This window comes from Fringilla coelebs (genome assembly GCF_963513975.1).
Source record: "Fringilla coelebs genome assembly, chromosome: 7".
NCBI classification, from domain to species: Eukaryota; Metazoa; Chordata; class Aves; order Passeriformes; family Fringillidae; genus Fringilla; species Fringilla coelebs.
The window spans coordinates 1,584,965-1,606,429 of record NC_140035.1 but is presented as its reverse complement, the minus strand read 5'-3'; the positions used below and the strand labels follow the sequence as shown (position 1 = coordinate 1,606,429).

At 45.5% G+C, this 21,465-nt stretch overlaps 2 protein-coding genes across 4 annotated transcripts; both read right to left on the bottom strand.

Annotated features, from left to right (window-relative positions):
• Window positions 1–3,469: 3,469 nt before the first annotated feature.
• RBM43 (RNA binding motif protein 43) lies at window positions 3,470–10,156 on the bottom strand. Its single transcript, XM_084209796.1, has 4 exons — window positions 9,978–10,156; window positions 7,383–7,569; window positions 5,597–5,691; window positions 3,470–4,967 (listed from the first exon to the last, which is right to left on the bottom strand). Exons 1-4 carry the CDS (start codon window positions 9,978–9,980, stop codon window positions 4,248–4,250), a joined length of 1,005 nt encoding a protein of 334 aa, XP_084065922.1. The 5' UTR covers window positions 9,981–10,156; the 3' UTR covers window positions 3,470–4,247.
• A 958-nt stretch (window positions 10,157–11,114) lies between these two features.
• Window positions 11,115–21,162, bottom strand: NMI (N-myc and STAT interactor). 3 transcript variants are annotated; one of them, XM_084209090.1, is made up of 11 exons: window positions 20,886–21,162; window positions 20,661–20,791; window positions 19,082–19,132; window positions 17,680–17,769; window positions 17,266–17,412; window positions 16,159–16,257; window positions 15,492–15,666; window positions 14,923–15,029; window positions 14,611–14,806; window positions 13,926–14,032; window positions 11,115–12,805 (listed from the first exon to the last, which is right to left on the bottom strand). In XM_084209090.1, the coding sequence occupies exons 3-11, from the start codon at window positions 19,124–19,126 to the stop codon at window positions 12,584–12,586; spliced, it is 1,188 nt and encodes a 395-aa protein (XP_084065216.1). In that variant the 5' UTR covers window positions 19,127–19,132; window positions 20,661–20,791; window positions 20,886–21,162; the 3' UTR covers window positions 11,115–12,583. The 3 variants fall into 3 exon arrangements, with proteins under 3 accessions (XP_084065216.1, XP_084065215.1, XP_084065217.1); XM_084209089.1 differs by having other exon boundaries at window positions 20,675–20,791; XM_084209091.1 differs by having other exon boundaries at window positions 16,159–16,254; window positions 20,675–20,791.
• Window positions 21,163–21,465: the final 303 nt, after the last annotated feature.

Here is a 21,465-nt window from a genome sequence, read left to right as displayed (position 1 = left end):
AAAAACTTTTACTCCATTTTCAGTCTCACGAGAAGGGTGGGACAATACAGATGTTATAATTCACACCATCCCCATCAGAAGCCAAATATTTCCTAATTACAGCACATTAGAAGTTTTTCTTGGCCTATCAGCTTTTACAACACCATGAGAGAATTCTCTGCAAATTCATTTCCCCCAGGTGCTGATCCCCACTGCTCCCACGACAAAGGCAGGAGCAGAAAGGACAGGGAAAATCCACCTGGAAACTGCTTTTAATGCAACTGGTGCTGCTGCCTGCAGAGGTGGTGTTTTTCCTTAACCGAGTTCCTTTCTGGAGATTTCTTCAAAGGTCATTAATGGGTGTCAGGAGACAAAGGAAAGCTGTGTTAGGGAAGCAGAAAAAGGGATTTGTTTTCCAGCAGATGTTCTACAACTCCTACAACTAAGGAAAAATTAAGTACAAGCAGACCAGGTGCTGTCAGTCCTGAATTGTGCAGTCTGACTCGATTTTTCTGGTTTGCTTTAAATCATAATTAAAATTAATGCTTCTTTTTCATCCCCTTGGCCAGGGTGCCTGGTTATCTTCAGGCAGCTGCTGCAGAAATCAGGGAAGACTCCCATCCTCTAAAATTGAGGTGAAGGTGGTAAAGTACACCCCTGGGATTGCTCTGTGCTAATAAGTTAAAAGAGAGGGGTGGAAAAGGACTTTTCACTGCTAAGGGCAGCAAGTGAAGGGAAGGAGCCCCAAGGAGTTCTTTGGAATTAAACTGGATGGAAGCCATGGATCCTGGAACACCGACCACCCTGGGTGTGGGGGAGAAACCACCTCGGAAGGGCAGAGCAATCAGAAGGCTTTTCCAGGCATTTCCCAGCTTTCCCAGGCATTTCCCAGCTTTTCCAGGCGTTTCCCAGCTTTCCCAGGCATTTCCCAGCTTTTCCAGCCCCCCTGGGCAGGGTCACAGCTGCTTTTCTCTCACACAAGATGCGCACCAGAACAGGAACGAGGGTTTGTTCCTGGAGCCAAGGGAGATCCCTGCTAAATCCATCTCCTCTCCCCAGCTGGGATCCACCCCTGGACGGCTGCAGGGACTCACCAACCACCCCCAGCTGGTGAATATTCCCATTTTCATCGGGGCTGGATGCTTCCCAAGCTCCAGCGTGGCCTGACGGAGGTGTGGGTGTGAAAGTTGCCTCAGATAACGAGATAATTGTTATTAACTCTGTTTATTTTTCTTGCACATCGTTCTGGGGGTTATTTTTAAATAAAACACAGGGTTCTCAAAAGCAGAATATTCCTTCAGAATATTCCTCTGGGATTGCAATTTTTCAGGAGATGTGAGAGATCTTTTGCAGTTGGAGCAAACGCACAAAGTTTGAGCGCAGCTCAAAGGTGGTGGGGGAAGCTTTGGGGACAAGAAATCTGCAGAAAGGGCTTTTTTTTTTCCTCCTTCCTGCAGGAATGGCCTCCATCCTTCCTGCTGCATGATGAGATGCACAGGTACCCTGGGGAATAGGGGAGGCTTTGTCCTCCCTCCCTGCAGGAGCAGCCCTTTGTGTCAGGGATGCTGAAGGATTCCAGTCAATCATTCCTGCTGCACCACCTCCCCCAGCCCCTCAGCACAGCCTGGAGATGGCTTTGGCCTCCAAATTGGCAAAGATTTTCCTGCTGAGGGATGTCCCTCAAATCCTCGTGGTTTCAAGGCATTTTAAGGTGTTTTTCTAGGCATTTTAAGGTGTTTTCCCCACTGACTGTAGCCAGGTGCTGTCAGGAACTGAGCTCACATTCTGCTGCTTTTCAAGTATTTTTAAAATTTATTTTCCAGTGGGAGTTGTGCCTCAAATCAAAATTAGGCTTTGGATTTTTACAACTCTTATTTCTCCCCTTCTGGGGAAGGGCAGCGAGGGAGGGCACAAATATTTTGTTGGGGTCTCCTGAGCAATTTTTTTATTCAAATTAATGTGCAAACCTGAGAGCCCTGAGTCAACCAACAGATCCAGGAATAACAGCTGTTTCCCAGGATATTATCCAACACACACAAATATTTTTCAAGTGGAATTTCATAGAGACAGCAGAGCCTTGCTTGCCATAAAAATAACTGTGAGAAAGAGAGCTGGCAAATCCCTGAGCAGCCCTAACCTGGGCTTGTTTGGTTGGATTTGTTGGAATGCTCATGGCAGTGACCAAACTGGAGGGGTTTTAGCCAAATTTCCATTGTTTCCAGTGGAATGGGGGGGGAAGGAATGTGTGTTTCACTGGTGGTGCTGCTCTGGCTGTGTTTCAGAAACCAGCAGCCCAGGGCCAAAGGTGGGGCACTCCCAGCCAAATCCAAGCTGGAAAAGCAGCCCTGGAGCACAACAACAGCTCCCCTGCTCCTCTTTCCCCAGATGCCTCTCTCCAAAGCGCTCCACAAACAAAACAGCCGAGGCAAAAAAGCCCTTTTTGTCTCCAGCAGCACATCCTGGGAACGAGAGCAGCAGATGGAGAGCCCTGGGAACAATGGGATAATGCTGAAGGGGTGCCAAGGACGTGGGGGCAAAGGGACTGGGAAGAGGAGCTGCTCCAGCTGAGCCAGGATTCAAAAAGAACATTTTATTCAGCGGTGATTTCAAGGTTCTGAGGCGGTGACTGCAGATCCCTGGGTAAGAAGGAGCTGTTTGGCAGAAAACCAGAGCTGAAGGACACCTGGAGTGCTGCTGCCAGCTGTGCTGGTGCCAAAAGTGACTCAGAAACCACCCTCAGCCAGCAGCAACCAGCCAGGGCTCACACAGACACCAGTGCCACTGCTTTGCCTGCTGAGCAAAAAATAGGAAATACCAGAGCTCTGAATCAGAAAAAAAAAGTAAAATAAAAATGAGGCTCTTCAGAAAAAAAGATGAGAAGCTCAATGTGGACACTGGAAAACAGCACTAATTTCATTAAAGGATTATCCTTCATAGAGGATTTTCTCTTTGACAAGGTTGAAAAACTTCCCATCTCTCTGCTTGAGCTCTGTGGGGATGACCCCAAACAGCTCCAGGGTGAGTTTTCCAGAGTTTCCCATCCCTGAGCCCCCTGGAGAACCTGCAGAGAACAGGGGAACTTGGAAAGGATGAAATTAAATACTTAATACTAATACTACTAATAATAATTTATTGTTATTTTTAAATATCTTTAAACATTGCTCCCCTCTCCCAATTCAGCAAAGCACTTAAGCTCATCAGCTTGCTGCTGTGACAGTCATTTTTGATACAATTTTAATTCATTTTAATACACTTTTAATACATTTTTAGTACACAGAGGTGCTTTAACACCTCTCACTGCCTCCACTGCAATGGAGAATCAGTCATGACAAGAAAATGACTCGAGCATTTCTTGGGCTTCAGGTTTGGGCTTCCAACCAAAAATCTGGGATTTGGTTAAAATAACACAGACACAATGTTTTAGACAACACTTGTCTTTAATGGCATAAACCCCTAAAACATCAGACAGAAAAGCTGCTCTGGATGCTTTGAGAAATTATTCTAAACACACAGATATCACAAAATAAAAGCTGTTTCCTAAATTGGTTTAAAAAAAAACCCCATTTGTGCCCTTGTAATGGATATAGAAACAGATCTGCATAAACAGAATCTGATCCCAAAGTCTGAATGCCCCCCCATTTTCCCATCAAATCTCTGGACACACTTTCATGTCTAAATAAGGAGCTGTCAATAGATGCTGCAGAAGCCTTTACAGCTGGAAAAAACCCCATTATTGCTCCTATGAAAACAAACTTGCCAGTTTCCTGCAGGGAAGAATTATCAAGGCTGTCTCAAGCCTGTCCATTCCATGTGCATTTTGCTCTGCCAGGTGTCCCAGCTCTCTTCCCAAGGCAGATAAAGGCTCAGAAAAGGTTCCCATTCCTGGCTGCTGTGGTCACCTCCTCACAGAACCTCACACACAACTTCCCTGCAGTGTTTCCTACATGGCTGGCACAACCAGCTTAAAAAAAAAAAAAAAAATCTCTTTTTTCATCATGTACTCCTTGATAGCAAGCTGGGATGGGAAGGCACTGAGGTACCAGAAGGAAATGTGGCTGTTTCTGGGCAGAAGAGGTCCCCGAGTGCATGAAAGATGCAAAAATGATTGATTTTTTGTTCTGACCTTAATTTGGTGTCTGGGGGAGCCAAGCTTGGTCACTCTCCCGTGCAGAGTAGCCAGCCTGTGAGCGGGACAAAGTGACATCCCCGTGCCACAGGGCCACAGGCAGAGTCTGGGTGTGAAACCCAAAGCACAGGAAGCCTCATTCCTACCTGGAGAGCCTCTTCACCTCCTCTGTGAACCCCAAAACATCAGCAGAGGTGCCCACGACGTCCAGGTGGGTGTCATAAGGGATGAGCAGCACCCGGGGGTAGCGTGCTTTCAGCTTCTCACAGAGCTGCCTGTGTCTGTGCCTCCCAGCTCTGCTGTGCTCCCTGAAGCAGATCCTTTCCTTCCGCAGAATCTTCTGCAGCTCCACAGAGTAACTCTCTATCATCTTCTTGGCCCCCTGTGCAGCACCAGCCTTGCTGGCAGCACTCTCGATGCACACCGTGGTGATGTCACCATCGGTGACACCAGAAATGACAACGTCACTTCCCTGGAAAGGCCTGGGGTGGAAGTATTTCATGTAGTGATAGATATCCGTGTCCAGAACCAGCACGTGTTTTTCCCTGTGCGCATCCCGGGCGGAACTCCCCATCTCTGCAGCACCTCTGTGCTCCTGCAGCTTCCTCCTGGGTCTCTGGTGGGGTTTCCCCTCTCTTCTGCCCTCCTCTGGGAGGGATTTTGCCTTCAGCAAGAGGAAATCTCTCAGCACTCGGAGTGCTGGGAAGGACCCTCGCACGGCAATTTGCCCGTCACGCTGCAAAGGCCCAAAGCTCAGAGCTGGGCTCTGCTGCTTCATCTCTTCCACCAAATCTTCTAGAACCAAGTGATCTCTGAAAACAGCCATGTCGAGGGTGGAGGTGACCCAGAGGAAAGCCTGCAACTGTCAATGGGAGAAGTTAAGGAGTGGCTAATGAGGCATTAAGCATAATTAGATGAATTAGGCGTGGGAAATGGAAAGACAGAAACTTCAACAGACACAGGAGGGTTTGATCTGCAGCCTTGGAAGAAGCTTGGATTGATGTAAAAATAAAGTACACAGACATTAAGCAGAAAAATCACAAACTTATGTTTCTATAGTTGTAAGTATGAAGTAAGAAACATCTCAAGTAACTTAGTTAAGTAAGAAACTATTGATAAGATGGTGAAGGGTTTATAATGCAGAAATTAAATTGTATAGAGTAGGCTTAAGAGTTGAGAAGTTATAATAGAAGCATTTGTGTGTACTCGTGATAATAACCCACTGGATAAAAGTATATTTGTTGCAGTAGAAGGTGATAGGTTAGAAAAGCAAAATAAACTTTGTGGCAACTGTAACCCAACTGTCCATTGGGTTATAAATTCTATATTGCCTTGTAACAAAGAACTTGTGACCATTTTTTATGGCCGACTGCATGCTCTCTTAAATCTCACGGCCTCTGAGGCTGATCTGGGCCATAAATTGTTTTTAACCTGACTGGGGTCCCATCCCTTCAATGAAAGCAGAGATAATGACAGCAGGGAGGAGCTCACATTGTGGCAGTAGCGGGTCACTGTCAGGGGGAAGGGCCTGGGCAGCCTCTTGTCCTGCAGGAGATGCTGATCCTTCTTCAGAACACGCTCCACAACTGAAAACAAACCCAGATTCACTGGATGAGAAGGCTGCCCTGGAGCAGAGGCTGGGCAGAGTCCCAGAATAAAGCAGGGATTTATCCAAAGGATCTCCTCCATGCACCCACCTGGGGCAGCACCAGAGCCCAGCCAGGGCTGCACCCAAGATGAACCAAAATGTTCCCAAAATGCCCGGCCGGGCACGGGGTCTCTCCCTGGGATCAGCTCTGCTCCATTTGCACCTTGCAGTTCATTGTCCCATCCCAGCTTCAGCCCCTGCAGTCCCATCCTGCTTGTTTTTCTCTCTCCAGCCCACGGGGTTTGTGCTCCTGGCCTGAGATTTGGGTCATTTGTCCTTGGTGCCCAGCTGGAGCAGGAATTGTTTTGTCTCCCTGCTCTGTGCAGAGCTCAGCAGCGCTGAATGTGAAGCTCAGAGCTGCACACTAAAGCAGCACAGAGCCTGAAACAGAGAAAAGCCAAACCTGAGGCATCAGGGGAGCAGTGAACCAGTCACCTCCAGCCTGCTGGAACCCCTCCTGTACCCTCACACATGCACCCCTCCATACTCTCACCTAACACTTCATCTGTGACTCCCCATTGCTCAGAGACATGAGCCCGTCTCCTTGGCACATTAACTGGCAGAGATTTATCCCCCAGAGCCTGACTACAAAAACAACACATTATTCACGGCAGAAATTTGCTTCTAAAAACAAATCTAAAGTTCTGCATGATGAGTGAGTCATTACTTCAAGGAGCAGAAATAAAATCCTGAAACTTGGCCTGATTACCAGAGAGGCTTCAGCCTCCTGAGGACTTTTGAAAGAGCTCTGAGTAAGTGAGAGATAAGATTTTTGAGTTGTTTAGATGATGTGATTTCTTTTTTAATTTTTTATAGAAAAGAAGGGTGAGTTTATATTGTTATAGCATAGTTTAGTAGTATGGTATTGTTATAGTATAGTATAGTTATAGTGTAGTTCAAAAAGTTGTAAGATTTTTAGTTACAGGATTTTTTAAAGAGTTATTGATTAATAAAATATTGTGAATAAAGAAATTTATGGTTTTAATTTGATTTTTAAATATGTTGTTTTATGGATTTATGTTACAGTATAAGTTTTTTCTCGTTAATTATGTTATAGCACCTATAAATTTATAGTACAAGTTCATACTATTTATAGCATTTATAATATAGTAATACTGTAGTTATATATTTGTAATATAAATTAAATATATTTATAATATATTACTTATAATATTTATAGTATAAACGACATATAGTTTATAGATATAGTATAAATATAGTGTATAGTATATATGCTATATACTATATATATAGTACAAATATTTAAAGTATAAATTTATAATATTTATAAAATTAGAGTATTGTATTTCAAATTTTTTATTATTTAATTATTTTTATTTTAAAATATATTTAAATTTTAATTTTTTTTAAATTTAGGTGAATGTGCTTTCACTTTAAATTATAAATTTATATTTTTGCTTTTAGTACTTAAGTTTACAAGCCCTTTTCTTTAACGTTTCCAATTAAACTTTGTGTTTAACTTTCAACTTTACCATACAAGCCTAAAGTTCCAAGAGTTTCTCGCATTTCAAATTCCAAGAGCCCCCAGTTTCTCTAAAATCCCAATCTCAAACCGTTCTGGGGCCATTCCCTGGCACGGCTGTGTGTTACACACGTCCATGTCCTCACCTCCCGCGTCCTCGAAGGTGACGAAGGCCACTCCTCTGCTCCGCGTGGGATAGGTGACGCGCTCCACGTCCCCGCCGTTGTTCCTGGACATTTGGAAGTGGATGGTGAGGAGGTCAGCCAGGAGCTCGTCCTGCAGGAGGCCAGCGGGGACACCGGCGATGACAACGGTCCTCGTGCCTCTGCCAGCCTGGCCAGAGAGGGCAAAGTCAGGAGGGACCCCAGGTTTCCACCCCTGCCGAGCCTCCCACTCCCTCTGCCATTTTTCCCTTTTTTTTGTCTTCTTTTAACTGGTGCACACTGTTCACACCCATATTTCAAGTTTGGAAACTTGTATTTTCAAGCAGCAATACATGAAAGTATCCATGCAGAATGCATAATCTCTGAAAAAACTATATATATATATAATATATAAAAATATTATCAATAAATATCTATATAATATATAATATATTATATATAACATCTAATATCTAATACATTACACATTACATATTCTATATTATATAATAGATATATATTATATATATTATTAATATATATCATAATATATTATTATATATTATATATCTTCATATACTATAACGTCATATAATTTAATATAATACAATCATTAATATAATCATTAATATATAATTATATAATTGATATACATTATATATACATATATACATGTATACATATATAGACATATACATATATATATATATATATACATACATATACACACACATACACACACACACACACATATATATATATATAAATATTATATAAATAAATACTGTTGCTTCCGTGCAGCGAGAGAAGTTCATTTTCAAAACAGGTAAAATTCAGCCTTTAGGTGTGAATGGTATGAATAACAGTCTCTTTTAGTTTTGTTTTGGTTTTTCAGTTTCTTGGTTGTTTTAGGAGCCTTTGCAATGTGCATTTAGGGGTTAATTAATCCTGCCCAATCAGATCTCAGCTTGCCAGGCTGCCTCAGGCACCTGCATTAAAAAATGGTTTTAAATGCCATTTAAACCCTCTCAGTATCTTCTCAAAGCAGTAAAAATGAGCATTAAATTTAAGTTGCTCAGCTGGAAGGTCCCACTGGTAACGTTGTTTCCTCTGATTCTAATATTTAATATCAGAAGAGAAAGAAAAACTGTAACTGCATGTGATGCTCAGCAGGGATTCCCTGCAGAGTGCAAGGGGCAGATTCCTTGTTAAATTCGGGATCTCAGCCATTTAAACCCTCTCAGCATCTTCCTAAAGCTGGAAAAATGAGCCCTAAATTTCAGTTTCTCACCTGGAAGTTCCCACTGGTAACATGGTTTCCTCTGATTCTAATATTTAACATCAGAAGAGAAAGAAAAATTGTAACTGCATGTGATGCTCAGCAGGATTCCCTGCAGAGTGCAAGGGGCTGATTCCTTGTTAAATTCAGAAGAGCTGGGATCTCAGCCATTTAAACACTCTCAGCATCTTCCCAAAGCTGGAAAAATGAGCCCTCATTTTCAGTTTGTCACCTGGAAGGTCCCACTGGTAACGTGGTTTCCTCTGATTCTGAAATTCAATCTCACTGCAAATTGTGGAGCACTGACTACATTTAAGAGTTCACCGACTTTTTGGAAGAGAGGAGATAAATTTAGTTTGTGGGAACGAGTAACTGCACTTGAGGTCAGTCACTCCGTCTGAATTCCTTAAACTTCTCTTAAGTTTTAAACTTCTCTTAAGGTTTCTTTCTGGGCCTGGGCTGCCTAAACCCCGATCCCAGCTCCAGCTCCAGCAGGTGCTGCTGCGGGAGCGATGCCTGCCCAAAATCCTGGGGAGCCCCACGGCCCTGGGGACAAACCCAGCGAGAGGCTCCATCAATCCCGAGAGCCGGCAGCTTTTAATTAATGACAGCAGCCAATTATGCAGGCGGTGGGGCCCGTGCGAGAGGCAGTCCCGAGGCGGCACGGAGCGAATGCAAACGGGGATTTTCTCACGCCTGGCACAGCCGGAGCTCGGCTCGGCTGCCAGACAGCCCTCACACCTTCCCAGCTGGTGTTTGGGAGCAACACTCGGGCCTGCTAGTGGGGTTAGGGAAAAAAAACAACCCAAGAACACACGGTTTGTGCTGAATCAGTCCCGACACGCGTCTGTGCCGAGCAGCTGCTCCCAGGCAGGGATGGGCGCTGAGGGAGGGGCCGGGAACGGGGAGGGATGGAGGGATGGGGCAGCAGCTCCGCTGACAACCGGTCCTGCGGGGGCTTCCCGGCAAATCCCGGAGCGGTCTCGGTTGGGAGGGACCTTAAAGCTCATCCCAATGCAGCCCTGCCATGGCAGGGACACCTTCCACTGTCCCAGGCTGCTTCTAGCCCCGGCGTCCAGCCTGGCCTTGGGCACTGCCAGGGATCCAGGGGCAGCCACAGCTGCTCTGGCAATCCCAGCCAGGAATTCCCAGTTCCCAATCTCCCATCCATCCCTGCCCTCTGGCACTGGGAGCCATTCCCTGGCTCCTGTCCCTCCAGCCTTTGCCCCCAGCTCCTTTTCCAGCGCTTTCCCCTCAGCTCCTCCCCGCCCTGTCCCTCGCGGTGCGCGGGCCCCGCTCCCCCCGGCCCCGGCACTTGCCATGGCCGCTCCAACGGGACCGGATCCCACCGGGACGGGATCCCAACGGGACGAGGATCCCACCGGGACCAGGATCCCACCGGGACCAGGATCCCACCGGGGAGGACCTGAAACGAGCAGGCCCGGCGGGGAAACGAAAGCGAAAGCGGCGGGGAAGCGGCGGTGCCGCCCCTGCGGCCGCCCCCAGCCCGGCGGGGACACAGCGCGGCCCGGCCCGCCCTGCCCGGCTGGAACCGCGGGGCGGGAACGGGCACCGGGATGCGCCGGGACACACACAGGGACATATACATGGACAAGGGACACTCGGGGAGAGGGACAGGCAGGGACAGGGACTTGAACATATCCGTGGACAAGAACACACATGGAGAGGAACAAGCGAGAAGGGCATGCATGGAGAGGGATACGTGGAGAGGGACAGGGACAGACATGGACAGGGACATGCATGGACTGGGACATGTGTGGAGAGAGATACACAGGGACATATACATGGAGAGGGACACACAGGGAGAAGGGCATGCATGGAGAGGGACAGGGACACTCAGAAAACGACAGGTATGGAGAGGGACACGCAGGGACAGGGACAAATACATGGACAAGGACACATATGGAGAAGGACACACGGGAGAAGGACAGGTGTGGAGAGGGACAGGGACACACAGGGATACACATGGAGAAGGACAGGAGTGGAGAGGGACATGTGCGCACTGGGACATGCAGGGAGAGGGACGTACACAGACAGCGAACACTTCCAGGGATCCAGGGACAGCCACAGCTGCTCTGGGCACCCTGTGCCAGGGCGTGCCCACCCTGCCAGGCAGGAATTCCTTCCCACTGTCCCACATGGCCAGGGACACCCCCCTGGCACCCCAAAGGCTGCACTTGCACAGCTCCCGTGGTCCCACACAGCCCCGTGTTTGGCTGGACACCAATGTTGGGGTAAGGCTGCAGCTGGGACGTGTCCCTGTGTGTAATTTGGGAATAAAAGCCTCCCAGCCCAAGAGAAAGTCACCCCAGTGGGGAGGGAAAAAGGATATTGACATTTATAGACACATCACTGACGCTTTATCCTTATTTTCCATCATTAAAACCAGTCTCCAGCCTTTAAAGCACCACTGCTGCTTTAAAATTTAACAGGGTAAGCATCACAGGCCGTAATTCATCAGGGACAAAGGTTAGACATTTACAGACATTGTCTTTAAAGTGCAAAATCTGATTTGTTTTCTGGGCTTTGAAAGATGCAGCTTCTCACTACTCCTCATGAGTCACACCTTATGAGAATTTTAAGCTTTTTACTTTTAAAGGATTTACTTCTCAATATTTATCAGTGAGATACAGTTGAAATTCATGACATTTTTTACCTTTCTCAGGTTTTTCCCCCTCTCTTTTTAAGGTGTCTGATCTTCCCAAGTTTTTGAGAGTGCAAAAGTGCACAGTTTCTGTAAATTCTTCAGCACTACTTTGTTTGAAGTAATTATTATTATTTTACAGTGGTCAGGTAATCAATCCCTGCCTTTGCATGCCCTAAACAGTGAGAGGTGCTACAGTCACATGTTTCTCACTTGACAGCAAATTCAAAATAAACTCTGGTGTTTGCAGCCTTTTAATTTTCCCTATTCAACTTTTATCCATTGCCAATTAACAGTTTGTCTGGAATAATAACCCCTGAGGTATTCCCTCTCCTTTCCCCGCACATCAAGATGTCAAATACCCCAAAAATAAATTATTTCCAATGTCAGGCTCATGTTAGTTTGGAGTTAAGACTGTTAGGGCCAAACCATTTCAGGCCCCAAGGATGGCAAAGTGCAAAGTCAGAGGAGGATTTGTTTTCCAAGGATGAGAGCAGAAAAGGAAAAAACATTAAAACATTCCTCCTTGGAAAATTACTCTCTCCAAGCCCTCCCAGCCCCAGCCTGGGATCACCAGATCCCTCAGGGCTGTTCAGCAGCACTGTTACAAAACCAGCATCAGCTCAATCCTTGGCTGAAAGAGTTTAAAATAACCAAAATCATGAACAAAACTTAGGAAAATTTAACTGCAGAAACAAATATTAAAATCAAACAATAAAGCAGGCTACGAACAGCTAAAGGCAGCAAATGCCAGGGCATTTCTTAAGTGCAATCTCTTGGTTTTGCAGCCCCATTTTCTATTTTAATTCTATCACTGATTTCATAACGTGGCTTTTATGAAATTACAGGATGCTTTCAGGTGTTTGAGTTCTGGTGGCACTCTGAAACCTCAGTTGTGTCACAGCCACCTTCTGAGGCTCTGGCACTAACAAAGCAGAACTGGGAGGAGGCTTCGATTGGGATTAAATGTGGCTTTTGTAATGTAAGAAATAATCCACTCATCCCACTCTGGAGTATGTTAAAGTCTGCAAGGTATAAAATATGCAAAGTTGCAGAAAATCTGAGCTGTTCCAGGGGCTGCTGAAGGCTTGGTCTGTGCCTTTAATCTGTGACACAGGCAGGGAGTTTTGCTGAGTCCCTATGCAAAGCCAGTGCCACGAGACAAGGCAGGAAGGCAGGGATTCCTTTTCTACAGTATCAATTTCAGAGCATTAAAGCACAATATCTACAGAAATCCCTGAGGAACAAAAGCTCAGAACTTCATGAGTCCCCTGTGATTTCTGAGCTGGCATTCTCAGTATCCTCCTCAAAGCAAACATAGGCTGCTCCTCTGGAGAGGTATTTGATTTTCTCTACCTCCCCCCCACCATTGCTTGGCTTTTGGAAGTGAATTTCAATCATGTCCTGCACACTTTCTTCATCCTCTTCCACCTCTGGGATTCCTTTCAGCAGAATGGTTTTCTTGGAAACCCTGCAGTGTGGCTGGGGAAGAAAGAACAAACCTGGATTATACAGCAGCTGTGCACTCAAAGGAACTGGGAGAGATGGGAATGAAATTGCTCTCTCAGGGGTGGCTGGGATCTCTGATGAGGTGAAAACTTTAGATAGTGGAAATTTCTCTGGAAAGAGCAGAATTCTGGATTCACACTACCATGAAGGGTCTTGGAGGTGCAGCTGAGGGCACTTGGTTTGTAGGAGGAGAGTGAGGGGAGACTCATCCCAGTCTGGAGCTCCTGAGGGACAGCTCCCATCTCTGCCCTCTGGGAGCAGAGGAACACCAGCTGGAGCTGGGTCAGGGCAGATTTAGGTTGGATTTCAGGGCAAGGCTCTCCCCACAGAGGGTGCTGGGCACTGCCCAGGCTCCCCAGGGAATGGGCACATTCCCAAGGCTGCCAGAGCTCCAGGAGTGCTTGGACAGGGATGCCCAGGGTGGGATTTTGGGGTGTCTGTGCAGGACCAGGAGCTGGATCCAAGATCCTGTGGGTCCTTTCCAGCTCAGGAGATTCTGTGGTTCCATGATTCTGAGCCCAGACCTGAACTGGTGTGTCCTGCACTCCTTAATGCAGCCACACTCTGGATTTGGGGAGCTCTGATGGCTCCTGACAGCACCAGCCCATAAAATCCCTGCCAGGACATGCCCCATACCAGCTGTGTGTCCTGCAGCCCATGCCTTAATTACAAAGGCCTAATTATAGACACAATTCTGACCTGATCACCATCTACTCCTAAAGCAGCAGACAGCTGGAGGGAGAGTGTGATGAGGCAGCTTTGTGTGCCAGAGTCACAATAGGGCTGAATGGAGGAGTGAAACCAAGGAATGGATGAGCAAATGTTGTATTTGCTGGGACTCTGGGATCCTGGCAGAGCTTTGTGCTTTACCTCCTTCCCAAACAGCCCAGCACAGCCATGTGGGGAGTGCTGAGATAATTCAATCAAAGAAAGACAAGCACACCCTTTAAAAACAAATTGCAGCTTCACATGAACTCAACAGCCTATTTCACACCCACTCTGGCTGTGAAGTTCACACAAAAGGAGTGAAAATTCTGCCCACCCTCCTATTTCCCACTTATCTCTTCTATCAGCCTGGAGTAGATTCTTTTACCTGAAACTTCCTCAAGTGGAAATCAAAATGTGGGGAGACAGAAATGATGAACCACTTTTCCCCTACACAGAAAGGGTATTTAGTACATCCCACAAAGTTGTAGCTTGCTGTAAGAGAATAAGAAAAAAAAAGCCAATTAATTATTTAATATAATTTAACCAGTATTTTATAAACATTTCAATGACCAGGCTCATCCAAATAATGTAGGATGGCACACCTGTAGATTCTTCATGTGCATTGTTCAAAAAGTTGATTTGGCACTTCCAAAACAAAAAGCAAAATCATGAAATGCCCACAAAGCTCTGAAAGAAATCTGAAGCAGCTGCTCCAAGTGGATGTGGAATTGATCATGGAATTCCATCCAGCTGGGCAATAGTGCCTGTCCAACTGCACTGTCCTGCAGGAGCTAAAATCAAACATCTTCCTGATTTGTATGAGTGTCTGGCAATGCAGAGGGAAAAAAATGGTTTTTTTGGGAAAAGTTCTGAAAGAAAGGTCACGAACTGTGAGCAGGTTGTGTTTGCTCCAAAAGGAGTGATGAAAAACTGCTTCATTTCCCCACATCTCTAGGGGAACCATGAACTCCCTGTGGGAAGAGTTTGCAACACTCAGTGGTGACCCCAGAATGGAGCCCAGGATGGACAACTGAGCCTGAATTTGGAGAAGAAAATATTCCAGACTCTACCTCCAGGGTTGAGGAATGTGATGACACCTGTCCCAGACCTCTTGTTGTAGGTCACATTTTCTATTTCTCCTCCTCCTTCTGCCTGCTCAGTTTTGTAGAAATGCAGCTCAAGTTTGTCTTTCATCCAATCTTCAGGAATGGGAAGCTCAGGTATGTCTGAAACGTTGATCTTCTTTCCAGAGACAGTGATGTGGAGCTAAAAATACCAAATTTTTGTGCACTTTGTGACTGAACACACTGAAAAAAAAAAAAAAAGAATCTAAAGCTTTTAAAGAGCTCAGATTTTGAGAGTTGCATATTTCAGCTGTTTACCTCAAACTGGAATCCCATGTCGAGCTCAAAAGGCTTCACTGTGACATTTGCTGTTCTGCTGTCCAGGTTCACACAGTGCTTGCTCATCTTTGTCAGCCTCTGGGCAACTGAGGGAAATCAGATATGGAAAGCTTTGTTTAATCATTTAAACCCCAAATTAGTCCCCAGTCTCTTAAAAAAAAATCTCCCTTTGCATCAGTAAAGGAGAAATTAATAATGATTAGGCAACCAGATCCCAAGCATCCATGGGTACTTCCATAAAATTTCTGTGATATTATGTAGGCCAAATAATATAATAACAAAATATTATATCAACATTAATAATTTAAACCAACATTATTTAAATAATATACAATAAGTACAGCAAATATATTATTAATTATACATATAAAAATAGGTTTTGAGTGGGACTAGCAAAATTTTAAGCTGTCAAAAGATGCTCTTACTGTATAAAATATTAACAAAAGATTTTTTCCAGTTCCATTCAAAATGCCCTTGGGGGAAACCACACCACTACCAGGTGAAATACATCAGAGACATTAACTTTATAATTAAAATACACATCCTACCTTCTTCATCTTCAAAAGTCAGCAGTGCCTGGTTCTGGTTGAGTCTGAAGGGGGTTTTTGTGGCCACCCTAAAGACACAGTGGGTGTCCATATCCACATCTGCCCCATCATCCTTCATCTCTTCCAGGTGAGTGAACTTCAGTTTCATTTCTGTCACCTTCTTTTTCATCTCCAACTTTAGAAATGACACAAGAAAAAGAAAACTTGAATATTACCAATGCTATGAATATTTTTTGATTCCACTGCCTTCCATTTAATCAATGTCTGCTTGCTTTAAATCCTGTCACACTTTCAGTACCTCTTGGATTTATTTCCATATCCTCTGCCTGCTTCAAACTAGCTTACCAGGAAAAATAAGAAACTTTCAGGTTAATTTCATATTGAAATTAGTAGAGGTTCAAATGCTGAACAAGTGGCCCCAGCAGCCTTTAAGAAGGACAGATTCAGTGGGGAGGCTCAGGTTTCCCAGAGCAGCTGGGGCTGCCCCAGGGTCCCTGGAAGTGTCCCAGGCCAGCTGGGACAGGGCTTGGAGCACCCTGGGACAGGAGAAGGTGACCCTGGGTTGGCATGAGATGGGATTCAAGGTCCCTTCCAACCAAAACCATTCTCTGAAAATAAAAATCTGCCCTCCTAGAAAACCAATTTCCAAATATTCCACCTCCTTTACCGGATTATCCTGGGAACTGTGTTCTTCCAAGTCTTCTTTGAGCTTTTCAATCTCCTTTTTCAGCTCAGCGTTTTCTTGCTTTAGCAGCAAGAGTTCCTGCTACAGGCCAGAAAGATGAAATGCAAAATTAAACACTTAAATAAAGACAAAAATATATTTCAGCAACATCTGGGCAGTTTCTGCCATGCTGCTGCTCTTCCCTCTTCATGTCCTTCTCCTTCCTCCTGTCTGCTCCATAATTCCTCCAGAACAAGGAATCCTGCTTGGACACAAAGCTCTGTGAGCAAATCCAGGATTTCCTGGACAGGGAATGTGAGAGGATGAGAAGGAAACAGAGCAGATGATGTCAGCTCCAGCCAGCCACAAGCACAAGGTGGCTCCTGGGAAGTCAGCAACCACTGCAGACACTTGGAGCACTTCCCATCAGCTGAAGGCCAAAGCCAGATGGTGATAATGACCTTTCCCGGGTACAAATCCAAACTTTTGTCATTAAAGAACCAAAATCAGCTTTCAGAAAATCTCTCCCCAACCTGAGTGTGTTTAAGCTACTATATTGTAATGGCTTGAAGCTCTAATTTCTCATCAGTGATTCACCAAAGCTCACTGGAAGCACCTTACTGGCAGCCTGTGGAACCTTCTGCTGTTCCTGCATGTGGAATATTGAGGGAATGAACCAAGGGATTCTGGAACCAAGCAGTTCTAGGAAAAACACTCTTCAGTCAGGGCCTGGCTCCTGCCCAGCTCACTGGCACTTAAGAAATGCTGATCCTTTGGGTGCTGTGACCTCTCACAGAACAGGGAGTTGCAAAGCAGTGGAATCACCCCACTGGGCTTCATCCCCTCCACCCAGACCTGAAACTCATCTGTAGGGGAGAACCTTGGAAGGGGGAAGGTTGGTTCTGTCAGGTTCCATCCCTATACAGATTCAGTTTATTGCACTGTCTCTTTGCCTGCCAGTGAAAAATTGAAATGCAGCAAAACCCATGTGGAACATTTGACCAGTACAGCTGCACACTGATAAAGCCAGTGAAACTGGGAATGTTCCTCCCATTTCCCCACCCCAGAGCTCCTTCCCAACCCTGCAAACACCAGCAGCCCCCTCCACACCTCAGAGCTGGTGATTCTGTCCTTACGCTGCTTCTCCTGCTCCTTCAGCTCTGTCAGCTCCTTCTCTGCTCTGTCACACTCTGCATCAGCTCTTGATTTAGAGTAAATAAGGTCAGCTTTCGCTTTTTCAAAATCTTCAACTCTTATCTGGAGAGCAAAAAGAAGATTTTAAATGTTTTAAAGGTTTATTTCTAGAGGAACAAACAAAACCTTAAGTAAGCCCTTTGTTAATTTTTAACGCTTTGGATAAATATTCAACTTACAAGAGTGGGATCAACACAAGCACAAAGCATGGAAGAGCAGAACAAATTAAGGATGTTATAAATGTGGGGGGTTTGATCTGATCTTAGAAGGATGCACCAATCTCTGTCTTTTAGCAAATTTCCACGATTCCATGTGCTTTAGAGAACTTGCCTTCCATATCCTCAGCTCTTCCTGAAGTTTTTCCATCTCTTCCAGGGATGTCCTGGAAGTGGACACAAGTGGAACAATGGGTACCATACTCTGCAGAGAGAAGAGGAACACATTGGTTTTCTCCTCTGTTGGGCAACAACTGAGACACCCCAAACAATTCTGAAACAACCTTTAAAAAATTTAAAAGTTTAACCAAAAAAATTTAAAACATCATCCACTTAGATCAAATTGTTGAATTATTTTAATGGCTGGACAGGATTTTAAAAATTATGAATTTGTGAATTACTGGCCAGCCATTATTATTTACTAATTATCTAACTGCTAAAATGCACAGGTTAATATTTAGCTAAATAACAAATCAAGTTGTCTCCATGTTCTTCCACACAGAACTAAGCCCCTCAAACCCACAAACGTTTAGCTCTGTGCTTTCTCAGCAGTTCCTCCAGGAGGAGCTGCCAATAAAAAAAAAATAAAGGTGAAAATGGGATTTTGATCCTCCAAGCTCAGGGAGATTGGGTAATAAAAGGTAATATCAAGGAAGGTGATAAAAGAACCATTTCAGAATTGAAATTCAGGGCACAAGTTCACAGGGGCAAGGAAACTGCAAAGCCCAAAGAGGGAGAAATCTCTGTTCTGTTTTGTTTCTATGGCTGCAATATTCTACAGAAAAAAAAAATATCCAAAAAGATCTGCTGAAATATTCTCTCCCTTTTTACTCAAGATTACATAAAGCTTGAATGTGAACCATGAAATTTAGGCATGGAAAAGGTCTAAATTAGATAATCCATTGAAAATATCTGAATTAGATGATCTTGTCAGTTCTCTTGTAATGCTGGGTATTTCCTAAAAATAATAAAATAGGAAGTATTTCTTTCAGTTTCAAGTTGAGCAAGAGGGAAATACCCATCTGTGTCTTAGTTACAGCAGGAAAAATATTCCTTCACTCCAGGGATTGAGTACAGGGAATAAAAAGGGTGCACGTGCCAACAGCTGGAAGATAATAAGAAAAAGGATTTTTTACTAAAAAAATGGTTTCACACATCCTGAAAGAAGGAAAAAAAATAACCAAGAAAACACAAGAAATGCCAGGGAAAGTCCCATCCAAACCACTTGTGCACTGCTGGAGCTGAATCCCAGGAAAAGGGAAATTCCCCTAAAATCCTCCACAAAGACAGATGAGCAAGAGAGGCAGGACAGAAAATTCTGGGAGGATCTGTGACGCAGAATCTTGGGAATGGGATTCTCCCTATGGAAACAGGGGGTGGAAATGGGGAATGTCCCCAGTGTTAAAGGGTGGAAGAAGGTGAGACAAGCAGAAGCAGCAGGAGCACAAACCTTCAGTCAGAAATACAAAAGTCAAATACAGATTTCACTCCCAGGCAGCACACCAGGAAATACTTACAAAACCATTGTCTTGTAGAGATGATGGGGGGCTGGTAAAATCCATGGAAACCTGAGGGAACAGGAAACAAATCACAACACTGTGTGTATTGTTTGGGGATTTTTTATGCAATAGAATATCAGGAATACCAGAAGCTGTGCTGAGCTGAAAGAGTTTTTAAACACAAATGTGTAATTCCATAAGCAAAAGTGACAGATATTGGATATCTGAAGCCTCCTTCCTTACAAGGAAATAAAAGCCAGAGACAGATGTGAGGAATTCTGCAGTGCACAGCTCAAACTTTGCTGCTCTGGTAGTTCTGTATTTCCCTTTAGACTATTTCTGTGCTGTTACACACCTGGGAACAGCCTGTGTGTCCTGTGCTTGAGAGCCTGGAGAAAAGGGGACCTCAGAGAGGGCCTGAAGGGGCTCCAGGAGAGCTGGAGAGGGACTGGGGACAAGGCATGGAGGGACAGGAGCCAGGGAATGGCTCCCACTGGGAAAGAGGAAATTTGGGCGGGATATTGGGAAGGAATTCCAGCTAGGAGGGTGGGGAGGAGCTGGAATAGATTTCCCAGAGCAGCTGTGGCTGCCCCTGGATCCCTGGCAGTGCCCAAGGCCAGGCTGGAGCAGTCTGGGACAGCAGAAGGTGTCCCTGCCATGGCAGAGGTGGCACTGGATGAGTTTAAATGTCCTTCCAGCCCAAACCATTCTAGGATTCTACAAAATCTGCTTAACACAAATGGAAACACTTCCACACAGCAGATAATTTAAAATGTGGAATCCATTGCCACAGCATTTTGTGGACACAGATAAAAAGGAATTTGGGCAAGCCCCCAGGCCACTGACCAGGAGGAGATGCCAAAGTGCAGAGGCTCCCAAGCCAATCTGTGGCTGCCAGGGCAAGGTTTGATCCTCTAAGGTTTAGGTTGTGTGAAAAATATGGATTTTATGATTGGCTTTTCGCAAATATTAAAATGAATATTTGCGAATAATATAGTGAACATAACTAAATATAATTTTAGGTTAGAACAAAATGTTAAAATAGAAACTATGCTCTGTAAGATTCTTTTTTTCTAAAGAAAGGACTCGCACTGAGATAGCAGTCACAGGACACCTAAATCTTTTAGAGAAATTATTGCTCCATTATCAGGAGAAACGAACTTCTTCCTGCCTCACTCGGGCAGGACGATGCCACTAGGATTATGAGGAAGAAGTTGAGGATGACCAGGCAGAATCCTGTGTTTGAATGGAATTTATACATAATGTACGACACATATGAATATGCAACAGGCTGTTATTTTTAAGGGTTAATCCTCTGTCAATGTGGGTCCTTTTTTGGGCTTATACTGCCCAGAAAAAGGTACCCAGATGCCCGTAACTCTTTGTTTTTATTGTCTCAAATTGTCCTAATTCAAATAGTCCAAATTATTATTACTCTAATTGTATTGCTATTTTTATAAGCATTTTACTATTATTAAACTTTTAACATTTTAAAAAACAGTGATTGGCGTTTTTCACAGTTGGAGACTCCACAGGTCTGACCTTGAAATCCCAGCTGGAGGAGCCCAAATTCCCGAGCCAGTTCTGCCCCTCTCACCTGGGAATGCTCACCTTGATTCTGAGGCGACACCGCCGCCACTCAGAGGCTTGAAACTGAGGGTTTGGATCTCGGAGTCCTTTTTCGGTTTGGATCGGGAAGCCAAAATTCAGAGACTTCTGTACAGTTTTCTGCGGGAAAAAAAGGAAAGTGAAAGCAGAAATGAACAACAGTTGTTCTTTGGTTTATCCGCGACTCCTCCAAGGGACCCCAGGCCTCTCTCACCGCTCGGCTCCCGGCGGACGCGGCCGGGACGGGCGGGGGGCGCGGCCGGGGCTGCCGGGGCTGCCGCAGCTGCCGGGGGCTCCTCAGGCACCTCCGGAGCCGTCCCGGGGCCGCCTTTCGCTTTCGCTTCCCGGCCCGGGGCAGGGAGGGGCAGCGGCCCGGCCGGCCCCCTCACACACCGAGGAGCCGCGGGCGGAGCCGCCGGGGTACCGGGGTGTGTCTGGCTGTGTCCGGCTGGGCTGAGGGAGGAGCCGCCCCTCAGCCGAGCCCCGGTGGGGCTAACGGGCGCAAATGTGGAGAAAACGGGGAAATCCCGGGAAGAGGCGGGGAAAGGGCGCTGGGCAGCGCCCTCAGGGCGGGGTGAGGGCGGCCATCGCCCTCAGGGCGGGGTGAGGGCGGCCATCGCCTCACGGCGGAGCCGCTGCTCGGCCGTCCCCGCTGCGCTCGGCTGTGAATAACACAAACTTAGCGGGCTCTGCTGAGTTTGTTTGTGTATTTATCTGCTTGTGATTCTCTGGTATTACGTGGTGTGTTATAAGGAATGTGGTTTCCTTCCGCGGCAAAAAGCATCCCGGACAGA

What these genes read in the sequence shown, in the direction of transcription:
- RBM43 (XM_084209796.1), bottom strand. An exon ending in CACCTTCGAGGACGCGGGAG is followed by an intron (nt 5,692 to 7,382) that starts GTGAGGACATGG and finishes GTTTGTTTTCAG; the next exon opens with TTGTGGAGCGTGTTCTGAAG. An exon ending in TGACCCGCTACTGCCACAAT is followed by an intron (nt 4,968 to 5,596) that starts GTGAGCTCCTCC and finishes TCCCATTGACAG; the next exon opens with TTGCAGGCTTTCCTCTGGGT.
- NMI (XM_084209090.1), bottom strand. Translation starts at nt 19,126, where the DNA reads ATGGATTTTACCAGCCCCCCATCATCTCTACAAGACAATGGTTTT. An exon ending in ACAGTTCCCAGGATAATCCG is followed by an intron (nt 15,667 to 16,158) that starts GTAAAGGAGGTG and finishes TCATTTCTAAAG; the next exon opens with TTGGAGATGAAAAAGAAGGT. An exon ending in CACATTCCTCAACCCTGGAG is followed by an intron (nt 14,033 to 14,610) that starts GTAGAGTCTGGA and finishes ATTCTCTTACAG; the next exon opens with CAAGCTACAACTTTGTGGGA.